Source organism: Sciurus carolinensis, chromosome 15 (genome assembly GCF_902686445.1).
Source record: "Sciurus carolinensis chromosome 15, mSciCar1.2, whole genome shotgun sequence".
Taxonomy (NCBI): Eukaryota; Metazoa; Chordata; class Mammalia; order Rodentia; family Sciuridae; genus Sciurus; species Sciurus carolinensis.
The window spans coordinates 1719034-1742804 of record NC_062227.1 but is presented as its reverse complement, the minus strand read 5'-3'; the positions used below and the strand labels follow the sequence as shown (position 1 = coordinate 1742804).

At 49.4% G+C, this 23771-nt stretch overlaps 1 protein-coding gene across 6 annotated transcripts in view; it reads left to right on the top strand.

Moving 5' to 3' along the window:
- Positions 1-23771, top strand: part of Piezo2 (piezo type mechanosensitive ion channel component 2) — a 365623-nt gene that overhangs the window by 52433 nt on the left and 289419 nt on the right. For all 6 annotated transcript variants that reach the window (XM_047526788.1, XM_047526790.1, XM_047526787.1 and 3 more), the window contains exon 2: positions 22480-22575. In XM_047526788.1, the coding sequence (XP_047382744.1) occupies positions 22480-22575 (96 nt within the window). The remainder of the gene's footprint in view (positions 1-22479; positions 22576-23771) is intronic.

Genomic DNA, 23771 nt, shown 5'->3' with positions numbered 1-23771 from the left:
ACCTTCCTGGGGCACCTCCTCTGGGGAGAGGTTTTGACGAGGAGAGGTGGAGACGTGGGCTCTGCTCCTTGCTCGAGGACGGGACGTGAGCACAGCCAGCGTAAGGCGGGCAGAGGAGGTCCGTGCGCCCGGGCTCCAGCGGCAGCCCCTGTGACCAGGCGCCCGTGTCTCGGGCGAGGCCCAGGCCGCCTCCATGACCGCCATCCTGGTGCTACGAGGCCCGTGGTTTGGAGTGCGGATGGCCTTGCCCCGTTTATCCTTGTGGGGTAAATACATTTTTAATGTATCCAGGTTTTTTTTCCGTGGAAATTAAAAATCATAATTTTAAAAATTATTTCTCTTCCTGGTTACAAAGGTGATGGTGTTAATTCTGGAGAATATAAAAACAGACCCAAGTCCACAAACATAATACAACTCGGTTGCTCTTGTGTGAGGAATGGGGATGACTGCTGCTGTTCCCGTGTCTCCTGGTTGCAGCTTTTATCGGAGGGATAGCTTCACACAGTCAAGTCGTGTGCCTCCGTTTTTTGTAATTGAGGCTTGTTTGTGACAATCTCTTGGTTTGTACTCTTCGTCAGCCTGACTTCAAGTGGACTGGCCACAGCGTGGACTTTCTGCAAGTCCTTAGGCGTCTTCCTACGATCCTCTCCGTCTGCTTTTATACACGGTGCTTGTGATGACGGGTCGTGACTGGGCCCAGAACGTGCTCCGTCCGTCTCCACCCTCAAACCTCTTCCTGTGGTCGGGGTGCCGGGCAAGCTTTACAAAGGTGCCTTTCCAGCCACCTCTTGGAGCAAAACCAAGCTTTGCATCAAGGACTCTCCAGAGTCCTTTCCTGGGACAATGGCTACTGTTTCATGACCAGCACTGGGAACCCCAGGGTCCTCTGCTTTAAGAGGGCTCAGAAGTGGACAGAGCAGCTCCCTCTTTGGTGGCTGAGGGGTAACCTGAGAAGTGGGACTCTCTCGGGTCTTGAGTTGGGGCTGCTGCCCTCGGGAGCTGCCCGCCATTACTCATCCCTGACTCGGGGGTGGAGTCAAGAGCTGGCAGCTAACAGGACTGTGTCCCAGAGAGGAGGTCTCCACCAGCCGCGGGGACTCCGGGACAAGAGGGCAGCTTGGTAGATGAGACAGAACCAGAGCAGTTCACACCAAATGCATGGTTGCTTAATGACTTGTGTGTTCAATGCTCCGTCTTGGAGTAGTTTTCCCAGGGGAACTCCTTGCCAACACCCAAGTGCAGAGCCCCCCGTCCCTGCCGCTTCCGGTGTCCCCATGGATCCAGTGGAGGGTGCTTCTCCTTCCGTTTCAGGCGGCATTTCTGCACACTGACAGCCGTCCCTGACGCCCGCGCTGCGGCATCCTCAACTTTACAAGTTGCTCTTCTCTATGCAAATGTACGGAGATGGGTGTTTTTGTGTTTTAAGAGCAAAGTGCCCCACACCTCCAGTGAAAGGAAGTGGGGGATGTGTTTATGAAACTCTGATTGGGAAGATAAAATGGTTGTGCATCTATTTTTTGCCTCGTATTTATACTTTAAGCTTCCCGGGCAGTTTGCCTAGAAGTAATTGACTTCCCTTGCCCTCTTCCTCTCCTCTGACTCCCCCACCTCTTCAGGTCGAAAATAGGTTTCCAGAGCTTCGGCTTAGTCTGGCCAGTGGGTTTTATAAAGCCATCAGGCTGTCAGATTTGTTGCATCCTGCAGTGAGCGGCCTCATTCACTTCCATCTCCCAGCTTAAAGCCAAATTTGAGTGGTGATTATTTATTGCTGTGCTGGGGTTCCAGCCCGGGCCTCCAGCATGCTCTTCGCCTGAGCCGCTCCCCAGCCCCTCAGCGTTTCTACAGGCAGGTTGTGCTTCCTCCCCCGCCTTCCTTCTCTTCCCTCCTTCCTCCTGCAACCCCCCTCCCTTCTTCCTTGGTATTTAATCTGATAGACCGGATTTGGCAGCCCGTCCACCAAAGGTCGGAGGGGACTGCTGCTTCTGTTCCAGGAAAGGACGGTGCTACAGATGCTCTGTGGTGCAGGATCAATAGTGAGAAGGGCCTTGGCGAGCCGCGCCGCACCCGAGGCTGAGCCCACAGACGCGGTGTCCGGAGGGCGGCGGCTTCCTGCCCCCACCCCGCCGTGTCCCTGTCCTCAGCAGGGCGTGGCCCAGCTGCCCAGCACCTTGAGGCCCACACCAGAATTTCTCATCAAACTCTTGTGCATGCCCCTTCCCCGTAGTGAGAAGGAGAACTGGAAATTTTTGACATCATTTGCCATGATTTTATTGCCTCTTTTGAGAACATAACTCGTAAGACCAATAGGTTCTTTCCATAGAACCCGACATCTTGTGGATTTGGACCAGAGCCTAGGTGGAGGCTGTGTGAAGGGCGGGGACAGGAACTACTCATTGGACAGAGTGAGAAGAGATGTATCTCCTCCTCAGACCCTGGAGACCCGGCAAGGAAAGCTCATTCTAGGACCCTGGGGTCTGCTCAGAGCAGGCCTCGGTCAGATGGAGGGTCTGAGGAGAGGCCGCTGCATCCCCCCACCTCTCCTGCTGTCAGCTAGTAAACCCTGTGCTCATCCAGGAAGTCCCCGGACAGTTCAAGGGTCGAGGCATGCACCTAACACTCAGCGAGTGTTCAGAAATGCTGGCGGGTGTCCGATTCCTCAGGAGAGCAGGGTTCTCTCTCCCTCACCCTGAGACCCGGCTGTTGACGCTTGTCTTCAAGAGCTCGGGCAGACGGCTGCCTGCACACCCTTGGCCGGCCACTTCCAGACTGTCAGTGGTTCCGTAGAGACGCCAGGCATCACCACCTGGACCGCTGGTTCCTGGCGAAGCAGATGATTTCCTGAACCCAGCGAGTGAACTCAGTTGTGTGTTTTCTGTTGACAATGTCTGATTAGGCATGTGCCTCCACTCCACAATAGGTTGTTGGTCTCCCCAGGTAGCGTGTCCGGCTGGGCATCCCACTGTCAAGGCCGGGAAGGTGAATGGAGCACTGAGAATTTTCAAGAGTGGTTCTCCATCACTGTACACGCCTAAGTGGCCTGGAGTTCTTTGGAAAGGTGTGTTCTGAGTGCTGCTCCTAGGGATTTGAATTCAGTAGCTGTGGAAGGGCCCTCAGGACGGTTCGTACACGTGGCCCATTAGAAGGACCTCTGGCTCGGGAGCAGGATGCACCCCCACGCACCGCCATTGGCACGTGCCCTGGGGAAGTGTCTGTGGTGAGCGAATGCCATTCCTGTGGGCCCCTGGCCGATGCCCGTGTGAGTCCACGTCTTCCCAGTCTCCACGCACCTCTTCTCAGTGCCAGCTCTGGTCATGGTCTTGAACACTGTCCATTTCCTGCCACAGTTGTGTGAACCAGGAGGCGGGCCATGAGGGACTGCACTGAGGGGCTCCCGTGCACAGGTGCCACATGGGTGGCCGAGTGGATGCCGCTTCAGGGAGCTGCCCACTGTTGAGAGCCTGTCGCTCGCTGCTGCTCACTGTGGCCTCTTCTGATCCCAGATAAAGCCAATCAGTGCAGTTCCCTCTTTACAACTCTTCAGTCACCAGCTCGAGTGCACATCTAGGTTCTGCAGGACCTGACGGCCGTGGCCTTCGTCTCCTGGAGCTAAGAAGTGGTGTGTTTGATGAGAGAACAATTGAGAAGTCAGCTGTGCCAGGGATAAGTGAATTTTAAATCAGAACACAGCAAAACACACGGTACAATCCGTCAGAGAAGCCAGGACCTTATGGGCTTCTCCGAGGAACAGCCCTGCTGGACTCACCGCGAAGGGAGCCGGTGGGTTCCTGTGGGAATCCCGGGGACAGGAAGCCTCAGAATTCTCTTCCAGGACAGGTGCTGTAGCTTCGTTACCGCTGCGTTTCCTCAGTCAGTTTCTGGAAGGGTATCAACACGGGAGGCCTGCTGTGCTGGGGACTGAGCTGTCTAGCTCCGTGTGCTCCTTCCTGGCCTCTGGGGACAGCCTGCCGCCCGGGCTTGCAGCTGTGGAGAGGAAGAGCAGTGGCCTGGCTCTCAGGTGCTTGTGGAAGTGGCTCCCGAGCCTCCAGCGTCAGGGCGATGACTTCCTGGAGGAGCTCTGCCGGAGTGGTGGAGGAGCACGGAAGCTGTGGGCTCCGTGTGAAGGCCGAGGGACACAGGAATGAAGCCAGGGGGAGGGGGAGCCGGCCGACAGGAGACAGAAAGGACGGCGTGCGTGCAGGAGGCAGGGCAGGAAGCTGTCTGAGATCAGCCGCACCCTTGGCTATCTGTGTCCCCTGGAGTCCGGTGGACGCACTCAGACTGCAGGAGGGCAGGCCCGGTGCCTGGCCAGGGAGCGCCTGGTCGGGGGCGCTGCTGTTGCCGCGGAGTCAGGTGGGCCGGTGCGGGCAGCCCAGTCCCCACGGCGCCCAGGAGCGTGGCGTGGAAGGGAGCACCGCTGCCTGTTGGGGCTGCGGGGACACTGTGTGCCCCGAGCACCTCGTACACCGCAGAAGCCTGTTGCACGATTCTGGCTGGAAGTCCACCTTCCAGGCCGCAGCAGATGCAGTGTCCAGCGATGGCCTGTGTCCGGCACACAGATGCAGCTTCTGGCCGAGTCCTCAGATGGTGAGAGGCAGCCCCAGGGCGTCTTCTGTGGGGGCACAGATGCCATTCGTGAGGGCTGCACCCCAGGCCCTGCTCCCTGCCCGAGGCTCCGCCCAGAACTGTCGCCAGGAAAGCTGGCTGTGTGACTTGGGACCAGGCAGCTGGGTTTGCTCAAGTTCCCATCGCGCTACAGGTGGGACTGGTCACTCATTCTCCTCTAAAACAGGTGATTTCCTTTATGTCCTCAAGAAAAGCTTGGATATTCAGGGACGATTTTGAAATTAAAGGCCTGTTTCTCCTAAATAGAACATTCTCAGCTCTTTCTCCTCTTCCCATTAAAAAAAGAAGCTGAATTATTTACTTGCCTCCTTTGGCTTTACGGTGAGGACGCTTGGCTGGAGAAGCAGGGCCCCATTATCACACGTAATGGTGCTTTCTCCCAGGTGTCATTTCCTGCCGAACACCTCCTGGCAGAGCTGTAAATCTTCTTTAATTGTGCAGAAATGGATGTTTCATAATACCTAGTTTTCTTCTTAGGTGTTTTTCTAAGTACTTAGTTGTATTAGCTTCTTATTAAGACTTCCATGTTGAATTTTGATATCACTCGAATGAATTAGAAAAAGTGTTTTTAAACAGTAAGCTTCACATTAATTTGTCTAATGACACAAATTTTCATATTTCCCATTTCTGACAGATTTTGGAAAAGCTGTGCATATCGTTATTAATATTGCTTTTTGTAAGTCACGTCAGTTCGGCTCAATGCACTGTATCTGTGTGGACCGCTGACGGCCAGGCACCGGCCGTGGTGCTGGGAGAAGGGGCCTGGTTGGTAGTCTGTGGGGTGTCCACAGGCCCCAGGGGCCTGCGCACACCATGAGGCCTGCTCCGAGGGAAGCTCACCTGCCCTCCTGCTCTGCTTTTTTTCTTCCCAAAGTAGCATGTTTTGTGTGTGCCAACAAGTAGTACCATGCCCAGGAAATTGCAGCCTTAACGGAGAGGAGGAGGGCGCTCAGGAAGAAGGCAGGGTGGGAGACGGGCTGCATCTCCTGACAAGACAGGAGCACCTGCTCTGGGTTTGTCATCAGTGCACAGCATCAGGACAAAGCAAACACCTGTGTGGCCCAGGCACTCCCAAGGAGGGGTAGAAGAACCACAGGGTGAAGAAGAAGTGGAAGACGATTAGAATCTGTGATGTGTGTTGTCTTTCCCAGACCCTCCTAAGGAACCGGTCAATACTAAATCTCACTAGCTCTCCTGTGTTAACCCTTACTGATGAAGTGGTGGATGCAGCTTACCCAAATCATGTGCATCTACTTTCGGAAGTTCCCTCCCCATTTTTAACTGGAGGGGAAAAGGCAGAAAGACAGAGCTGGGACCCAGAGGAGGCTGTGTGCTCTCAGTGGCTCACAGAGCAGCCCCTGCGTTAGAATGGCCCATAGATTAGGTTCAAGCAGTTCTGATTGAACCAGCCTCCGAATGCTACAAAATCACGGTGGTGCAATTTCCCCTTCGTGAAGCACCCTGAGGCTCTTAGGATGGAATGGATCTGCTTACCACAGACCTACTGGGATGAGCTTTCTATCTCATTCTGTGGTGGCTGGTAATGGGGCTCTTGCTTGAGGCTCGATGTTTGCCCACGATGGGCCTCTGAGAATGGACACTGCCACTTTGTTCATATGGCATATGTGGATAATAAACGCCTCACCCTCAGAGCCGACTGGAGCCCCATAGAGCATCAGGTACACACAGAGTTTGCACTGAGTCATTTGCCAAAAATATGGTTACTCCTTGTTTCAGCTTCTCACACTTTTCTTGAGCTCTGGAGCTCAACTTATCTGTGACAGAAAAGAGACTCATGATGCTAGCAGCTCTCTCGTTTCTTGTCTCTTCCTGCATGCTGAGGTGGAAATTATGTACACATGATGATGATGTCATGATGATGATGATGATGTCATGATGATGATGATGATGTCATGATGATGGTGATGATGTCATGATGATGGTGATGATGGTGATGATGTGATGATGATGGTGATGATGATGTGATGATGATGTAATGATGTGATGATGAGATGTGATGATGATGATGATGATGTCATGATGATGATGATGATGATGATATGATGATGATGATGATGATGTGATGATGATGTCATGATAATGATGTGATGATGAGATGTGATGATGTGATGATGATGGTGGTGGTGATGTGATGATGATGATGTGATGATGATGATGATGTAATGATGATGTGATGATATGATTATGATGATGTGATGATGATGTCATAATGGAGATGTGTCATGATGATGTGATGATATGATGATGTCATGATGATGATGTGATGATGGTGATGTCATGATGATGATGGTTATGATGAGATGTGATGATGATGGTGGTGATGTGATGATGTGATGATGTGATGATGAGGATGTGATGATGTCATGATGATATCATGATGATATGATGATGATGTGATGATGTGATGACGGTGTCATGATGATGTCATGATGATGTCATATGGTGATGTAATGAGGATGTGATGATGTCATGATGATGTCATGATGGTGATGTGATGTGATGATGTGACAATGTCATGATGATGTCATGATGATGTCATATGGTGATGTTGTGATGGTGATGATGTGATGATGATGACTTTTGTGGTGCCTGGGATTGGGCTGCATGCTTGCTACGATCGCGCTCTACCCCTGAGCCCCACCCCCGCCTGCAGCTGGATACTACTTTCCCCACTTTTTCATCTAGTTCCTTTTTGATGTGGTAGTAGCCATGTTGCCATGGTAGGCAGGTTTAATGTTGCAGGATAACACATTTGGTGAAGCTGAGGGACATTGTACCAGTGGCTGGCCATGGCGGCCTGATCTGCTGACCCCTCTGAGGCAGTGGGACCCCCTGGCTTGGCTCCCTCACTCGCTCTGCCCAGTCGTCCTGTGCTTGTGGTGTGCAAGCCGCTGCACGAGGTTCTGTGAAAACACACGGTGACCGAGTCCTGCTGTCTTCAGGGCTCAGTCTCCTCTTGAAGTTGGCGCATTTCTTGATGATGTGCCTCCATGCCACGTGGCGAGGTCGCAGCAGCAATAAAGCCCAAATGCCATGGGTGTTGAGTGGTGGAAGACAGGAATTCTCCCTCAGATTCAACTTTATTTTAAATACAGCAGCTACATAGTCATTATTAAAAACTTCCACTCGTTAAAGTGAAGTCCTCAGTTCTCCCTCTTCCCAGTCGGCTGCATGCTCAGAGATCTTTTCTACGTGTAGCTGCAGTTAAAAGCGGGGATTCGCACCAACCTGAGCGGGCCTCGCTACAGGGCCTCCTGGAGACCGGGCTACCTGCGTGTCCTCCTGAGCCTCGGTTTCCTCTAAGTGGAGGACTTCCGTTGCACCTCCCTCACAGCCCTGTCACAGAACGTAGGATTCCACAGTGTATGTCACCTGCTGTGTTATGCGCGTTTCCAGGTTTGTCCTTCTGTGCAGCGTCATCCTTGTGACTGGCACAGACTCCCACTGTATGACAGCCTTGAGGAATCACTCCCATATTTCCAGGCATATGGGCTTCTTCTATTCAGAGATCTCCAGGGTGTGTGTGTGTGTGTGTGTGTGTGTGTGACACACTGTTGGTCAGAGGACTTTGCAGGTTGGCAAAGAAAGAGGCAGGGATTTATTTTATTTATTTCTTCTCTGAGTAAATATTTACTGCATGCTGACTATGTCCAGAAGTTGGAGTCAGGACTGGAGTAAGAGATAAACAGGAAGCAGCCCCTGCTCCAGAGTGGCCAGGGCCTGGGGGTTCACATGTTTGGGCATGGCTAATTGGGGATTTGGCTTGAATCAGGGGTGCACTTAAGGGGGTGCCTTGTTGTTTGACTCTTAAAGTGAAGCCAAGAGTGCCAGGGTGCTGCAGCTTCCCTCCCCCGGGGAAGACTTGCCAAGTATCCAGCAAGGACAGCAATGTGTTTGTAGAGGTCTTTCTGTGTATGAGAGGGGGTGGCCCTGCCCCTGCACAGTTTCCATGGAGACCACCCAGCTGTGTCTCTTGGTGGTGTGTGTGTTTTGGAGGTCCTGTGACGCCAGACCAGGCTCACTTTGGGGGAACACAGGGGAAGTTCTGGAACATCGTGTATCATTTAGCCAATGCAGGTCCTAAACAGTGGACCAGAGAAAGCAAAACATCATCTCTGCTCGGACATTGAGGAGCCCTGAGTCTTCCTTCTGCAGCATCAGATCAGTCAAAGTCCAAGCCCGTGAGCTGAGGAACATGCCTGCAGGGAGCCAGACGCCTTACTGGCATGGCTTCTCGAATCCTCTGCACAGAGCATCCCCCAGCAATTCTTTAGCTACCCTAAGTTTCTCAGGTGGGTGGGTGTGGTGTGAATTGCAAAGGTAATAAGAGGAGAAGGCGAGGCAGCCTGGGGTGGGGAGGAGCGAGGGTTACTGAAGGATTCCTCTGCACCCTGCCATTCCCAGTTATGCAGACCTCCGCAATCTGACTAAATCCACAGACACACCTAGGTGGGGCACAATCGTCGAGGTCTGGCGGAGGTGGCTGGCTTGAGGGAGGCCCTCTCCTCTCTAGCTCCTTGCTGTCTCAGAAGCTGTTCTGGTGGCCAAGGATTTTCCCGGGCAAGAGGCTGCTTCTCCTGTTCCAAGGTGTTATACCTCTCCAGCAGTGGAGGTGGTTGGAAGCTATCGGGATGGTCCTACTTACATTGGGGTTAGGTTGTTTGCAGGAGGAAGCCGGCAGGACGTCACAGCAGACACATGGAGACAGAATCCACAGCTGCAGTCAGTTTCAGCCCTGTGAGCTACTAAATAGGATGCAGGGTTGTGCAACCTCATGTGCAGAAGATGGAAGAAGTATGACCTCATTGTAGCAGCCAAGCTGATTTCTTTCCATGTTGATGTACACCTGGAATACTGCCAAGAACACTATGGAACATTCTAGAGCCTACAGTGAAAGCCTACAGAATATTTATTTTTACTCAGTTCTTGAAAGAAGGAAATTGTGCCAGGCTGCTGCTTAGGTACCCCTCTAATTGTGTGGATTCTGGGCTTTGCTGGCCCCCTTTTCCGTGACCTCCTCCACGTGCTTAGGGATGGCACGTGGGAGGTATTTGAACTCCAGGGGATTGATCAGACTGACTTCTCTTGTTTATGAAAGTGGAAACGGCGATCTCTACTTTCTAACATGGTCCAGTTAGGCCAGTCCCAAGTCATTTTAGGTTGGACCATATGAACTTGCTACTATTTAACTGTTTTTGATATATGAAGTTATGGTTCAGACACTCAACCTAATAATTTAATAAAGATATTAAAAGAAATGAAGAGGTGACATTGCAAATTCAAAGCCTTTGAGGCTATAAAGATAAGCTTTCGAAATGGACCAGGTGACCTTAAGAAATCTGCAGAAACAGTGGCCTAGTGGGGACAGCTAGCCTGTGACCAGCTGTGTCAAGGACTCCTAACATGGAGATCAAGCTGTGGGGAATGTAGCACATACCTGTACTCGGAGGAGAAGTTAACCCTTGGGAAGGTTACAAGAGAGTGGAGCTCATTACAAATAAGACAATAAAGGCAGCATTCATGAAAAATCCAAAACTGGGGAAACTGGGACTGAAAAAGATGGTATAAAACTAAGCATGATAAGTAACCTGCTTACTGCAAAAGTAACATTTTTACTCAGGAAAATAGGCTTTAAGTTCTTTTAAAACCTTTTCTACTAAGACAAAACATTTGTGCATATGCCAATTTGATATATGCATACGTGTGTAACAACCAAATCAGCCTAATAAGCAATTCTCTCTCCGATCACAAATGATACCTACAAAATTGGATACACATGTGCAGAAGAGACCTAGCTCTTCCCTCTTACCACACATGAGAATCAACTCAAAGTAGACCTGGATCCCAGGGTCCACCCAGAAGCATAGCCCTAAACGTCTAGGGATGCTTTGAGACATTGGCGCAGGTGTTGATTTTCCAGAGGACCCCAAAGGTTCAGGCACCCAGAGTGAAGATAGACACGTGGGGTTACGGCAAGCTAAAAAGTGTCTCCCCAGCCAAGGAAACACAGCGGAATCCACAGTCAGGCTGCAGAGCAGAGAAGTCTGCAAACTCTTCACCTGAGAAGGGAGTGAAGTCCAGAAGGCGTCGGAACGCCAGGGGTGGTCCCCCCAGACGGCAGGCGAGCCCCTTTGAAAGGGTCTGAGAACCGAGTTGACACTTCTCAAAAGAAGGTGTAGTATACAACGAGAATGTACGTCCTTAACGAGCAGTAGCCCTTCATAGGTTACCACTCAGTTGCAATGAATAATTTCCACCCCAAAACTAAAACAGGGTCTTCTGCGTTCTGCTCATGTGGACCTCTAGAGAGAGGTGGAGTCTGTAGTTTTCTTAACTGCTGGGCTCTGGGACAGCCAAGACTTAGTCGGCCGGTGCACACGTGATACTGAGTGTGCGTACAAAGGCTGACTAGCGGGCTCCCGGTCAGTAACGCAGACCTGGTTGACCCAGCAAGCTGTTCACTTCCAGTCTCCCGTCTGCACACCCTGACAGGTCATGAAGGTCATGGCCGGGAAGCCGTCTTCGCACCTCGCCTGTTCTTTCACTAAGCAGACCTGCTCACCACAGCAGGAAGACAGCAAGTTCTCTTTGCGTAGGCTTGGAACCCCGGCTCTGTTTTAGGATGAGGTCGCCTCCTTCTCCCCTCCTTTCTCCCACGTCTCCCTCCCTCTTCCTCTTTCTTTCTTTCTTTGTTTCTTTTTTTTTTGTACTGGAGATTGAACCTGGGGCCTCTGCATGCTTAGCATGTGTTCTATCACTGAGCTACATTCCCAGTCCCTCTTATTGCTAATTACTTTTTCGGATAGTTTAAGAAATCGTATAGAAGCATAATAGCTTTCTTTCCTCCTTTGCAGTCACGAGAGACGATCCACAGTGCTCTTCTCCTAGATCAATAATGTGGCATGAGCATGACTGAACTTCAGCATAAGGATTTGAGCTTTAATGCAATGACTTTTTTATGAGTGCATTTGCACATAACATATTAAAAGATATTTTTAAAGGAGAAATCGCCATTATTCTTTCTGTACACTTTCTGAAAACTGTTTAACCCATCAGGATGTGTTTAGAAATGTTAGGTAGTGTTACTGATACTTGATCTATTTGTCGATCCATGTTAAACTGGAAAGCAGAACCCTGCCTTTTTATTTTTACTAAAAAGCAATGGATTTTTAATCTCAGGGCCAACAAAATCCAATGAAGTTCTCAGTGCCTCTCTATTCCAAGCCATATTTTCCCAGATAGCCTCTCAAGTTGTTCGGAAGAAGCAGAAAATTCAGGCCAAATGCTTTTTTCCCTTTGCACATGAGATGTTTTCATCTTTTTTCTTTAAATTGACTTAAGTTTTTAGTAAGTAAGTAGGGATTATGATTTTATAATGCCATTTGACTTCATGTTCTTACAATCTATTGCCCTGTAAGCATCATGTTTTCCTTGAGGTTTCACCCTAAATTACATTATTTTAACCAAGTTCTGTAATGACATTAATGCACAACATGATGTTTCTGTTTCCTGAAGTACAAAATAATGCATGACTAGTTAATTTACACACGGTTGCAACAATGTCAGCTTTTGTACAGCTCAGGATAAAGATGTAAGGTGAAACAGGACCAGAATATGAGAGCATATTTTCTTCTTTGAAAAATATTTCTATTAATCCTTTGTGTCACAGATATTCGGGTGTTCTTCTGTGTGCCTGGGCAGACCATGCAGGTGCTTGGTGCCCGGATGCCGGGCGTTAAAGGTGTGTGAGCAGATGCTTGCTCTTCTGCGAGGTTCAGGGACAGACTGGTGTCCTCTCCCATGAAATAATAATGGCTGCAGTGATCTGAAGGAAGCACATGAATGACCTCCAGGGGCTGTGAGGCCAGAGAGAGGGACAGGAAGAGAGTTCTCTCATCCGGCCGGCGCTGTTCAAAGCATCACTCTTTGAGACCATTACAGAGCTAACGAGAAGTAAAACATGGTAGTATATAATGGGAGGAAGAATTCCACACAAATAGACAATGAATCAGGTGATGTAACGGCCTTTTTCCTGTCTCTCGTTTCTTTGATATTTTACTTCCTTAGGAAAAATCTATGATTGTTTAATTTGTTTCCTGCTCCATTATAAATACTTCCCAGCTGTTTCCCTCTCTCCCTCTTAAAGATTTACAAAATAACCAGAATTTAGGAGGACTTTATTTTAAGAACCCATTGATTGCTTCAGAGTACAGAAGGAAATACATTAAAAAATATAAACAAAACATTTCTGGGGTCCCTGGATTGACAGCTACTTTGTCACTTGGTACGGAGGTTGCTTCTTCTGAGTCATGTGCATCTGTCTCTGCTCTGGCAGCTGTTGAAATGAACAAGTTCTGTGGAGCAAAGCAGAGCACGTGTAGTGCATGCAGTGGAGACGGGATGGTCTGAACCTGGAAGGGTGAGATGTCGCCTGGCTGTGCAGGAGGCAGGCAGCTGTTCTGTGCTGTGACTAATGGATCTGACCAGCACAATTAGGGAGGAGGAAATGGTTTCAGAGGTCTTAGAAGGTCATGGCCCGGAAGCACAGAAGGCCGGCTCCATTCCTCGGAGCTCCAGGTGAGGCAGGACATCATGGCGGGAGAGTGTGGCTGAGGGAAGCAGCTCACATGGTGATCAGGAGGCTGAGAGAGAAGCGTCCACTCAACAGACACAAACCTACACCCAAAGCCACACCCCAGTGACCCCTTCTCCAGCCACACCGCTCTGGTTACACTCCGTTAATCCCGTCAGGGCATTCATTAAGAATCGGGTCGAGATGCTCACAACCCCATTATTTTTCCTCTGGACCTTCTTGCACGTCTCACATGTGAGCTTTGGGGGCACCTCTCGTCCCCACCATAACAGACACCGTGCTAAGAATTCAGCCCTGGGAGCTCTGACCTTTCATAGCAATCCAGGACGAGCGCTGGGCTGCTCGGAAGGCTGACTGAGGTGTGCTCTCTGGCTCTGTGACGGCCCTGAGCGGCAGGAGCGTTCCGCACGTCCACAGCGCAGGTGTCCTGTGAATGTTTTGTGTCCCTCTTAACAATTTCATATTTGTAAGAGAGTTTCCCCTTTTTAAAAATTTTTTTTATTGTAACTAAATGGGGTACAACTTGTTTCTCTGTACATGGAGTAACAGCATACCATTTGTGTAATCTTACGTTTACATAGGGTAATGGTGTTTGATTCATTCTGTTATTTTTTCCCTTCCCCCCACCCCTCCCAGCCTTCTTTCCCCTCTATACAGTCCCTCCTTCCTCCATTCTTGCCTCCCCCCCACCCCCATTATGTGTCATCATCTGCTTATCAGCGAGATCATTCTTCCTTTGGTTTTTTGAGATTGGCTTATCTCACTTAGCATGATATCCTCCAATTTCATCCATTTGCCTGCAAATGCCATAATTTTATTATTCTTTATGGCTGAGTAATATTCCATTGTATATATATATAACACAGTTTCTTTATCCATTCATCAATTGAAGGGCATCTAGGTTGGTTCCACAATCTGGCTATTGTGAATTGAGCAGCTATGAGTTTCTCCTCTTGTGTGGGTAGATTGTGAGCTGGTCAGGTTGAATCTATTGTTTTCCTCACTTGTGGAGTTTTTCCAAAACCGTGTGCCGGCTTCCGTCCTTAGAAAACAAAATTCAAGAACAAGGCGTGTCTGAAAGTTGAAGGCGTGGGAGGTGGAGCCACGCTAGGAAGCCCTCCATCCACGCGTGACCTCAGGTGTTAGTGGTGAGCTCCTTGGACCCATGTACTGATAGACCTATGTACTGATGGACCCGTGTACTGAGGGACCCGTGTGCTGATGGACCCGTGTACTGAGGGACCCGTGTGCTGATGGACCCGTGTACTGAGGGACCCGTGTGCTGATGGACCCGTGTACTGAGGAACCCGTGTGCTGAGGGACCCGTGTGCTGATGGGCCTGTGTACTTATTGCTGTGACAAGAGCAGAGTTCTCCAGGGGGCGACAGAGGTGAGCCCACCTGCTGGCCCCGAGGGCTATGGGGCCTGTATGCAGCAGGTGCTCGGCTCCCAGGAGCAGTAATGCGTGTGCTTTGTCTCAGCATCCTGGACCCTGCAGCTCCGCGCTTGGTAGAGGAGGGTTTACCTTCTATGGCTTTCCCAGCTTGAACGTGCTGTAGTGCCAAGTTCAAAGACATATTTTGCCCTAGATGGAGAGGCTCCCTTGGATCTGACCTCTTCTGCCCTCATGAGCTTGAGCGACTCCTCGCAGCAGCTTCGCACCTGCCAACAGAAAGTCGAGCAGCTCGGTTTCTGTCATCCATCAGGTGGGATCATTCCAGACGGAACGTCAGTGCGTCTGTCGTTTTGGAAGAGGCTTGCTTGTGCAGGTTGGGCGTCGGTCGTGAGTACTGCATGCACCTGGCTGGGCTGAGCAGGTAGCGGCGTAGAACGGTGGCGGCCGTCTCAGCACAAGCAGACGGGAATCCTGGCGAGAAAGACAAGTCAAGCCTCGCGCTCTTTCTTTTCTCTGAGGTGTTTTCCCGTGTCGGATCTGCTGAGGGTTTCCCTTCGGATCTCGGTGTCTAGAAAGCCTCCGGGATGGAAACTCTCCTAGCCTCCCCGCCCCGCCCCGCCCCCGCATTTCTCCTTTTGCTGCCCCTCCCAGAGCAAGCCACCAGGCCGGCCCTCTGCCCTCCTGCAGGCCTGGGCTCCTGAGCTGGGCCCACTCTCCAGACTCTGGCTCAGTTCTAGGGCTCCCTGGTGGTCTCCCCACCTGGTTTCTGTCCTCTCATCCTGATGTGCTTCCCAGCTGCGCTGCCCCACGCCAGACCCTCCACCCCCCGTGGCCGGGAGCACCCAGGCCTGGCCACTGCCGCGGCCCCTCTGCTGAGCTTTCCCAGGACCTCTCCTTGTTCCCGTCTCCGGGTTCTGAGGGTGCTTTCCTGACTCCGTACTTGGGTGTCCTTCTTTCCTCTGGGCAGAGTCCTTTCTGCAGGGCCTGCGAGGACGCGGGACTGACGGCCACGACCGGCCAGGCGCTCTGATGCGGTGGCCGTCTTCCGTGCAGCCCTTCCTCCTGCTGGGTCTCCCTGTTTTCTCCGCACTGTCTGCAACCTGCCTGCCGCTCAACTCTCGCCGCCCTCCGCCTGGTTAGTCGGCAGCCGTGGCCATGTGGGCGTCCTTGGGCGTCCTTGTCACTCCTCTGGGCCGGATTTGCCCTGGGAGCTCTTCCTTCCTTCCACCTCCAGCACCATCGCCACGCAGGGCATGGTCCCCACCCTCCGCAGTCACAAACAGCAGCGTTGAGCACGCGTCTGCTGGCCGCTTCAAACAGGGCTCCAGGACGGGGTGACAGCTGCCACCGCCTTCACCTCTGCATGTCCCCAGTGGCACTGGGGCTCGGCCTTGCCCGCTGGGCGGCCTCGGAGGTTTTATGTCGCTGCTCTTAACTCCTCCCCACGTCCAGTGGCGAACGGCTTCCTCAGCCCACCTGCTGGCTCCCCTGTCCTGGCGTCCTGTCCACCGAGCACGGCCACGCGAGCCACGCGAACCTTCCTCTCCACCACTCCTGCCGCTGTTCATCACCAGGCGAGGCTTTGAGAAGTGTCTTCCCCTGATGCACCATGGCCAGTAGTGCGGTGGTGGCCGTGCCCACGCCCTGCCCGGCCCTCCAGGGTCTCCCGGACACTCTTCCTGCCTGTCTCCTTCCTGGCGTCCCCCAGCCGGCCTCCATCCCTCAGACTCTGCGCTCCGAATTCATCCAGTGCGCCACGTTTGCCGGCTGCTGTAGTGTGCTGGCCACTCTGCCCTGTTGGCCGAGGACCCCTGGGATAACCCCTCTCGTCTCGGAGCATTTCCTAGGTACACGACCTGAGCCAACTGTCTTCTTACGTTTATCCCTTGCAGAAAGTCTACCGTTGGAGACGGTTGTCCACTTTGCAGATGAGCAAGGGGGCAGAGGTGTAAGCGCCCAGCCAGGCACCGCTCTCAAGTCCTGTCCTCCAGGCGGGTGGGGACAGGGTGGCAGGACTACAGGTCGGGGGCGGCTGACCTGATCCAGAGTCCACCTGGGCCACATCCCGGCTGGGGGTTCAGACCAGTTATCGGGACCCTGAGCTGGAGCCCTTGCTTGTGCGACAGGGGTGTTTTATTGCCCGGTCCTAACAATAGCATTTAGACACGTCTTCCTTCTCTTTCTCTCCCTTCAGCCTTGTCCCTTGCACTGTCAGCCTCTGTAAACCCGCCCCTGACCCGTCGTCCTCTCTGCCCTTCAGCAGGGATTGTAAGCTCCCTGGTTTCATTCAGAACTTAATTGCGACCTGTCTCCATTCATTTCACTTTGGGCTTCCTGGTTGGATTTTAAGCTTCATTTTATTTTTAATTGACAAGTACAATTACATATGCTTGTCACACAAAGCATGCTGTTTTAGAATATGTAATGTTGTGGAACTGCTCAGTTGAATTAATAACATGTGTGTCACCTTCCCAAGAGAATCTGAGGACAAACTCTGCTCTCTTAGCAATTTCCCAAATACGGTGTGGGTACGTATTTTCGCCGTGTCATAACATAGAGCTTTTGGACGCGTTTTCCTAGCTGAAGTTTTGCGTCATTCGACCAACATCTCGCCCTCTGCCTCCCTGGTCCCTGGGATCCAGCGTTCCACCCTTTACTTCTGTTAGTTCAACAGGTTCAGTGTTGTGAGCTTACAGAAGTAAAGAGTAAGTGAGAATATGCCGTATTTGTCTTTCTCTGCCTGGTCAGTTCACGTGACCTGATGTTCTCCAGATTCACCCTGTTGTGGCAGAGGACTCGGTTCCCTGCACTTTTAAAGCTGAATCATGTGCTGTGTCTACAGACTCCGCTGCTGTATCCGTTCTTCTGTTGACGGGCACCCGGGCCGCTGCGCTGTCTGACTGCCGCCGATGGTGCTCCTTGCGCTTGAGAGAGCGCGTGTTCTTGGACGTGCGCTTTGCTTCCTTCACCGCGCACCTGGGACTGGACTCGCTGACTCAGACTAGTGTCTTTAAATTCGTGTGGAGCCTCCAGGGTGTTTTCCACGGTGGCTGAACTAATTCACATTCCCACCAACAGGGTAAAAAGTCTCCTTTTCTCCATGTACTCACCAACATTCGTCATCTTTTTTCTGGTTTACAATAGCCATTTTATACACGTAAAGTTGATTTCTGGTTTCAATCTGCATGTACCTGATGATTAGCAAAGTCAGCATTTTTTCACGTATCTGTCGCCCTTTATGTTTTCTTGAGAGAAATTTCTACTAGGGTTCCTTTCCAACTTTTGACTTTTTCTTGCTCTTGAGTGATTTGAGTTCCTTCTATGTTTTGGGAAGTGGTCACGAGCCGATGTCCAGTTTGCCAAGACGAAGGCTGTGTGGGTCATCTCTTCACTCGCCCATTCATGGTTACGTTCCCTTTTCCCTGGGGACCATGTCCTTTACTGTAGGAAGCGTTTGGTTTGGCATAACTCCACCTGTTTATTTTTGCCCTTGTTGCTGGAGCTCCTAGGGTCATCTACATGGTGTTTTTCCCCATACTAAAGCCGTGGAGCTTGAACCTGCTGTCTTCTGGTGGTTTTCCCACTCTAGGCTGATTCTTGTGCAGAGTCCCTCCTCATCCATAAGGAGATGTCCCAGGACCCCAGTGGATGTCTGGACCCAGGATGGTGTAGCACCCTGTGAAGAAACCCTGTGATGCCCAGCGCATGAGTCCGTCTGAGGGCAGACGGCTGCTGGGCCAAGGGGCTGGAGGTGTGCCCAGCGTGAACGAGCAGAAGGAAGGGCGATAGGCCGCCTGGTGGTGTGCTGCTGGCGTGGGACTTTGCCACGCTATGGAGGGTGGTGCGCGGCCTAAAACTATGCATCATCTCTGGATTCCCATTTTATATTGTGGGTTTGTGTTTGATTGTGGGGAAGCGAAACTGCAGAAGAAGATGGGCCTCTGCAGAGGCTGAGAGACAGGTTTCGATTTTGTTCTGCTCCCGTGGATATCCAGTTTTCTCAGCATAACGTCTTGAAGAGATGGTCTTTTCTCCACCTTTGTCTGAAATCAGCTATGTGGATTTATTTCTGGGCTCTCCATTCTGTCCCTTTGGAATGTGTTTCTGTTGATGCCAGTGCCAGACTGTTGTAATGCTACAGTTTGTGGCATGTCTTGAAGTCCGAGAACATGATTCCTTCAGTTTTATTCTTCACCAAGATCACGTTGGCTATTTGGGCTTTCCTGTGGTTCCATATAAATACTAAGATTATTTCTATTTCAGTGAAAAATGCCATTCGGATTTTGCACTGAATCTTCAGTTCACCCTGAGTAGTATGTACAATTTAACAATATTGATTTTTCAAATCCATGAACATGGTATATCATTCCATTTTCATAACTTCATCAACTTCTTTAATGAAAATTTCTTTTTTAAAAAAATTTTTAAATGTTGCTTGTTTTTTATTTTCTAAATCATACTCATTCACACATTGACTCCTGAAATATATATAAACATTATTTTATGACAAGACAGAATATCTACATTATCTCAACTACACAAAAAGAAAAGAGGTTCAAAATAATATTAAGGGACTTCCTTAGTTAAAACTACAAAACTAAGTATATATATGTAAAATATGTATTTAAATCCCTGCATTCCCATTCCTTTTATTTTTTTTTCAGCTAAATTTTATACAAATGATATCTGCTCTTATAATTTCCACTCAGATTAAAGTCATCATACCCTGTCACTCAAGCCAAACCTTCTTCTCATTTTTACCCCCTTGGTTCAATTTCTTACTAAGTATTTTTGTAGCTGTTGCAAATAGGATTATTTTAAATTTTTATTTTAAATAGTTTATTGTTTTATAGAAATATTACCATATTTTGTATGTTGACTTTGCATGCTGAACCTGAATCACTAAGATTAATTCTAGTGTTTTTTGGTGGAATCTTTAGGGTTTTCTAGATATAAGACCATATATCTGCAAACAGTGACAGTTGTACTGCTTCCTTTCCAATGTACATGTCTTTTATGTCTTTCTTTTGCCTCATTGCTCTAACTAGGACTTCCGGCACTATATTGAATAGAAATATGGCAAGCAATCATATTTTTCTGGTTCTTGATTTAGAGAAAAGGCTTTCAACTTTTCACTGCTGAGTGTGCTATCAGTTGTGGGTTTGTCAAGCTTTTCTTGTCTTGAGTTTCAATCCTTCTATTCCTAATTTGGTGAGAGATTTTATCATGAAAGGATGTTGAATTTTGTCAGATATGCTTTCTGTATCTTTGAGAAAATCACATGGTTTTGTCCTTCATTCTGTTGATCTGCTGTATCACATTTATGAATTTGTGTGTGTTAAACCATCCTGTTATCCCTTGGTGAAGCCTACTTGGTTTTGGCAAAATATTATTATTTTTAAAGTAGTGTTGAATTCACTGTTCTTGCATTGCAAACACTTCCTCACCTACGTTCATCGGCAACATTGACCTGTGATTCAACAATTATTTTCCTTTGGTTTCCTTTTCTGACATTGGTATCAGGGTAAAACCAGACTCATAAAATGAGTTTTGAAATATTTCTTCAGCTTCAACTTCTTAGAAGATTTTGAAAAGGATTGGTAATAGTTCTTTTAAAATATTTGGTAGACAAATTATGCTGTGTGCATGTGTGAATATACCACAATGAATACTATTTAGATATAATTATAGCATACTAATTAAAATCATAGTAAGAACAATAATAGAAGGGAGATCAGTAGAGTAACTGGATGGGTTGAGGGGAGGAAAAGGGAAGGGAAGGTACTGGGAATAGGATTGATCAAATTATGTTGTGTGCGTGTATAAATATGGTACCATGATTTCCACTATTCCATGTCATTGTAGTGCACTCATAAAAAGATGTTGGTGGAATCCAACAGTGAAGTCATCAGTCTTGGTATTTTCTTTGATGGGAGACTTTTGTTACTCATTCATTCTCCTTATTCATTTTTGATCTGTTCATATGTTTTTATTTCTTCATGATCCCACCTCAGTAGGTTACATGTGTCTAGGAATTTTCCATTTCTTCCACATTCCCAATTTTTTTGGTATATAATTGTTTATAGTACTGTATTTCTGTGGTCTCAATGATAATGTCTCTTTCATTTTTGTTTATCTTATGAGTCTTCTTTCTGCTTTTCTTAGTTAAAGGTTTGTAAACTGTGGTTATTTTTTTCAAAAAACCAACTGTTAGTTTTCATCAATTTTTCCTTATTTTTCTAGTCTCTATTTCATGTGTTTCTGCTCTCATCTTTATTACTATCTTCCTTACACTACCTTTGAATATAATTCGTTCTTCCATTTTAGTTCCTTGAGGGGTAGAGGATTATAGTATTTGAGGATTTTTCTATGTAGGCACTTACCAGGGCCAACTTCTCTCCTAGACTTGCTTTTGCTTTGTACCAAAGCAAAACTTTGTACCCAAGTTTTGATATGTTCTTGTCCATTTCCCTTTGTCTCAATATAACTTTTAAATTTCCCCCAGAATCTCCTCTTTGATTCGTTGTCGATCAGGAGCATGTTTTTAAATCTCCGTGTGTTGTGAAATTTTCAAACCTCGCTCTTGTCATTGATTTCTGGTTTCCATAGCAGTGTGCTCAGTACAGGTATTCGATGTGAATTTCCACATTCGGCAGTTCTTGAACATCTCTTTCGCAGGCCTGTGTTCTGCCCTGAGGAACCTTCACGTGCACTTGAGGATGACGTGCCCTCTGCTGCCGTTGGAGGGGAGTTCTGTGTGTGACCTGGATTCCTTGGGCCTCATGTTGACTGTCTGAGGGTCATGCCCACTGTGGGAAGCAGGGCTCGGAGCCCCTGGTCACCTGCAGCACTGTCCACGGCTTCCTGGTGCTGTGGTCACCTCCTTCCAATAGGATTGATCAAATTATGTTGTGTGCGTGTATAAATATGGTACCACGATTTCCACTATTCCGTGTAATTGTAGTGCACTCATACAAAGATGCTGGTGGAATCCAACAGTGAGGTTGTCAGTCGGTGGTGCTGTGAGGCGGGCACACGCATTCACCACCCCCTGCCCCTCGACGGGTCCGTCCCCGCCATCCTGGGTCTGGCCCGCTGTCCAGTTCTGCCCTGAAGGCTGCGCTATCTGGTGTGAGCGCGGTCGCTCTCTTCTCTTCACTTCCACCCCTTAGAGTGTCTTTCTCTGCGCTCCCCTCGCTTCATGCACCCCTCAAGTGTGGAGGAAATCTGCAGGCACACCTAGTGGTTTGCTTTTTAACCCTTTGTCTTCTGTGTCTTTTGGTGGCAAACTGAGTGCATCACGCTGGAGGTTCTTGTCCCCAGCTGAGGACTCTCCGCTGCTGTCCTGCCGCCCGTTTCCCGGGTGCTTTGGGGTTCTTTTGTCCCTGTCCTCCTCTCTTGCCACCTTTCTCTTAGTGGATGATTTTTCTCCAGTTGCATGTTTTAATTTTTAACTCTCTTTCCTTTGTGGCTCTACCATAGGTTTTCGCTTAATGGCCACGATTAGGGCTGTTTAAAGCTGATAACAAAGTCAACTGCTTATAAACGTCTACACATTCTGTTTTTATGTCAGATGCACATCTTTCCTTATCATGTTTCTCTCAACCAATGATTGTAGCTATTAAGATTTTTCATAGTTTCTCTTTAAACTTGCGTGCTTCCAGGTTAGCAGGGACCACGTATTTGAAGGCTCTGTTTCACGTCCCATGCGAAACGGCGGTGCGTCTGCTACAGTGGGTCAACGTGTGCACTCAGGAAGTGCGGGTGCCGTCCGCCACGCTGTTGTGCACGTGGGTTCCGTCCGCCTGCTTGCTAATGACGTTCTCCCTCTCTCTTCCCCCTGCAGCGTGTGCATTCCGATACAATGGGCTCTCCTTTGTCTACCTTATCTACCTCTTGCTCATTCCGCTGTTCTCAGAACCGACGAAAGCGACGATGCAAGGTAAGAGACTTTGTCCTTCTGGACCACAGCTACAGGGCCTGCATGCGTCTGCCGGGCTTACCGGGTTTGTCTTTATTCAGTGGGGACGCTGCTCCCGGGCAGCAGGGTGGTCCTCCAGGGAGCGGGGTCCAGCCTGGTGATGGCTGCACCAGGCAGAGCTGTGTGCAAGCTGTTTGTGAGATGTGCTCTGTCACCTGCACAGCCCTTCCCTACTGGGTCCTTGTTGGTAGGCTTGACCGTGTATCGGGAACGTTTTGCTTAGTTAGCGTATTGTCAATAAAACAAGGCCGGTGGCTTGCCAACATTGGCTTGTGCATTTTCATATTGCTGGGGAGAATACGGTAGCTGGAGGAGGCAGAGCAGTGTCTGACTTTTCTAAGCCATTTGGTGGAGGACTGGGTAAGAAGCCTGGTTACCCTTGTACCTCGATCATGCCTCAGTTTTGATTTCTTAAATCTGCCTCGATGACATTCAGCAAGAGTAGTGTGAGTTGGGTCCAGTTTCTGAGCACGTTCCTGCAAAACTTTTGCATTCTTCTCTTTGCTCCACAAGAACCAGGGCACAGAGGAACAGGAACTGTGTTTTCTGGACTCTAATTAGGAAACACAGTCTGGTTTGTAATTATTTAACTGAAGTTCTTCCACAAGTATAAAAATGAAAGCACACTCAGTCGATCTAATAAGTTGTTTTTCAGCACATCACTGTTATAGAAATAAGCACCATACCCAACACCACGGGCAAGTGGGATGGCTGGGTGCTGACACAGAGGGAAGGGAGCTGTGCAGCCTACAGAGTGGGGAGGCCATGGGCAAGTCCCCCGCGCAGCCCGCGGTGCCCAGAAGGCAGCCACCTGGCCTCTCCCGGTTTATCATGAGCCTTGTCCTGGGGGCTGTAACTGCGGATACCATGGTGCTTGTCCTGTCTCCAGGAACTTAAAAAATACCTCTTTTGTGTTATTCAGCTACTTAATATGCAAAGCTCAGAGGAGCTGGAGAAAGGTGTTTTTGCAAATCCTTCTCAAACCGCAGATGCACTGTCTGTGGGACCCCGCACACCTTACCTCATTTCTAAATTGTTCTGCTTGAGCAGAGTGGATCCTGACCTCAAGAACAAGGCCGTAACACGCAAGCAGCGCCTGTTTCGTGGCTTGGAGCTCATTTCTCAAAGCAAGATCTCATGAGCATCCACCTAATAGA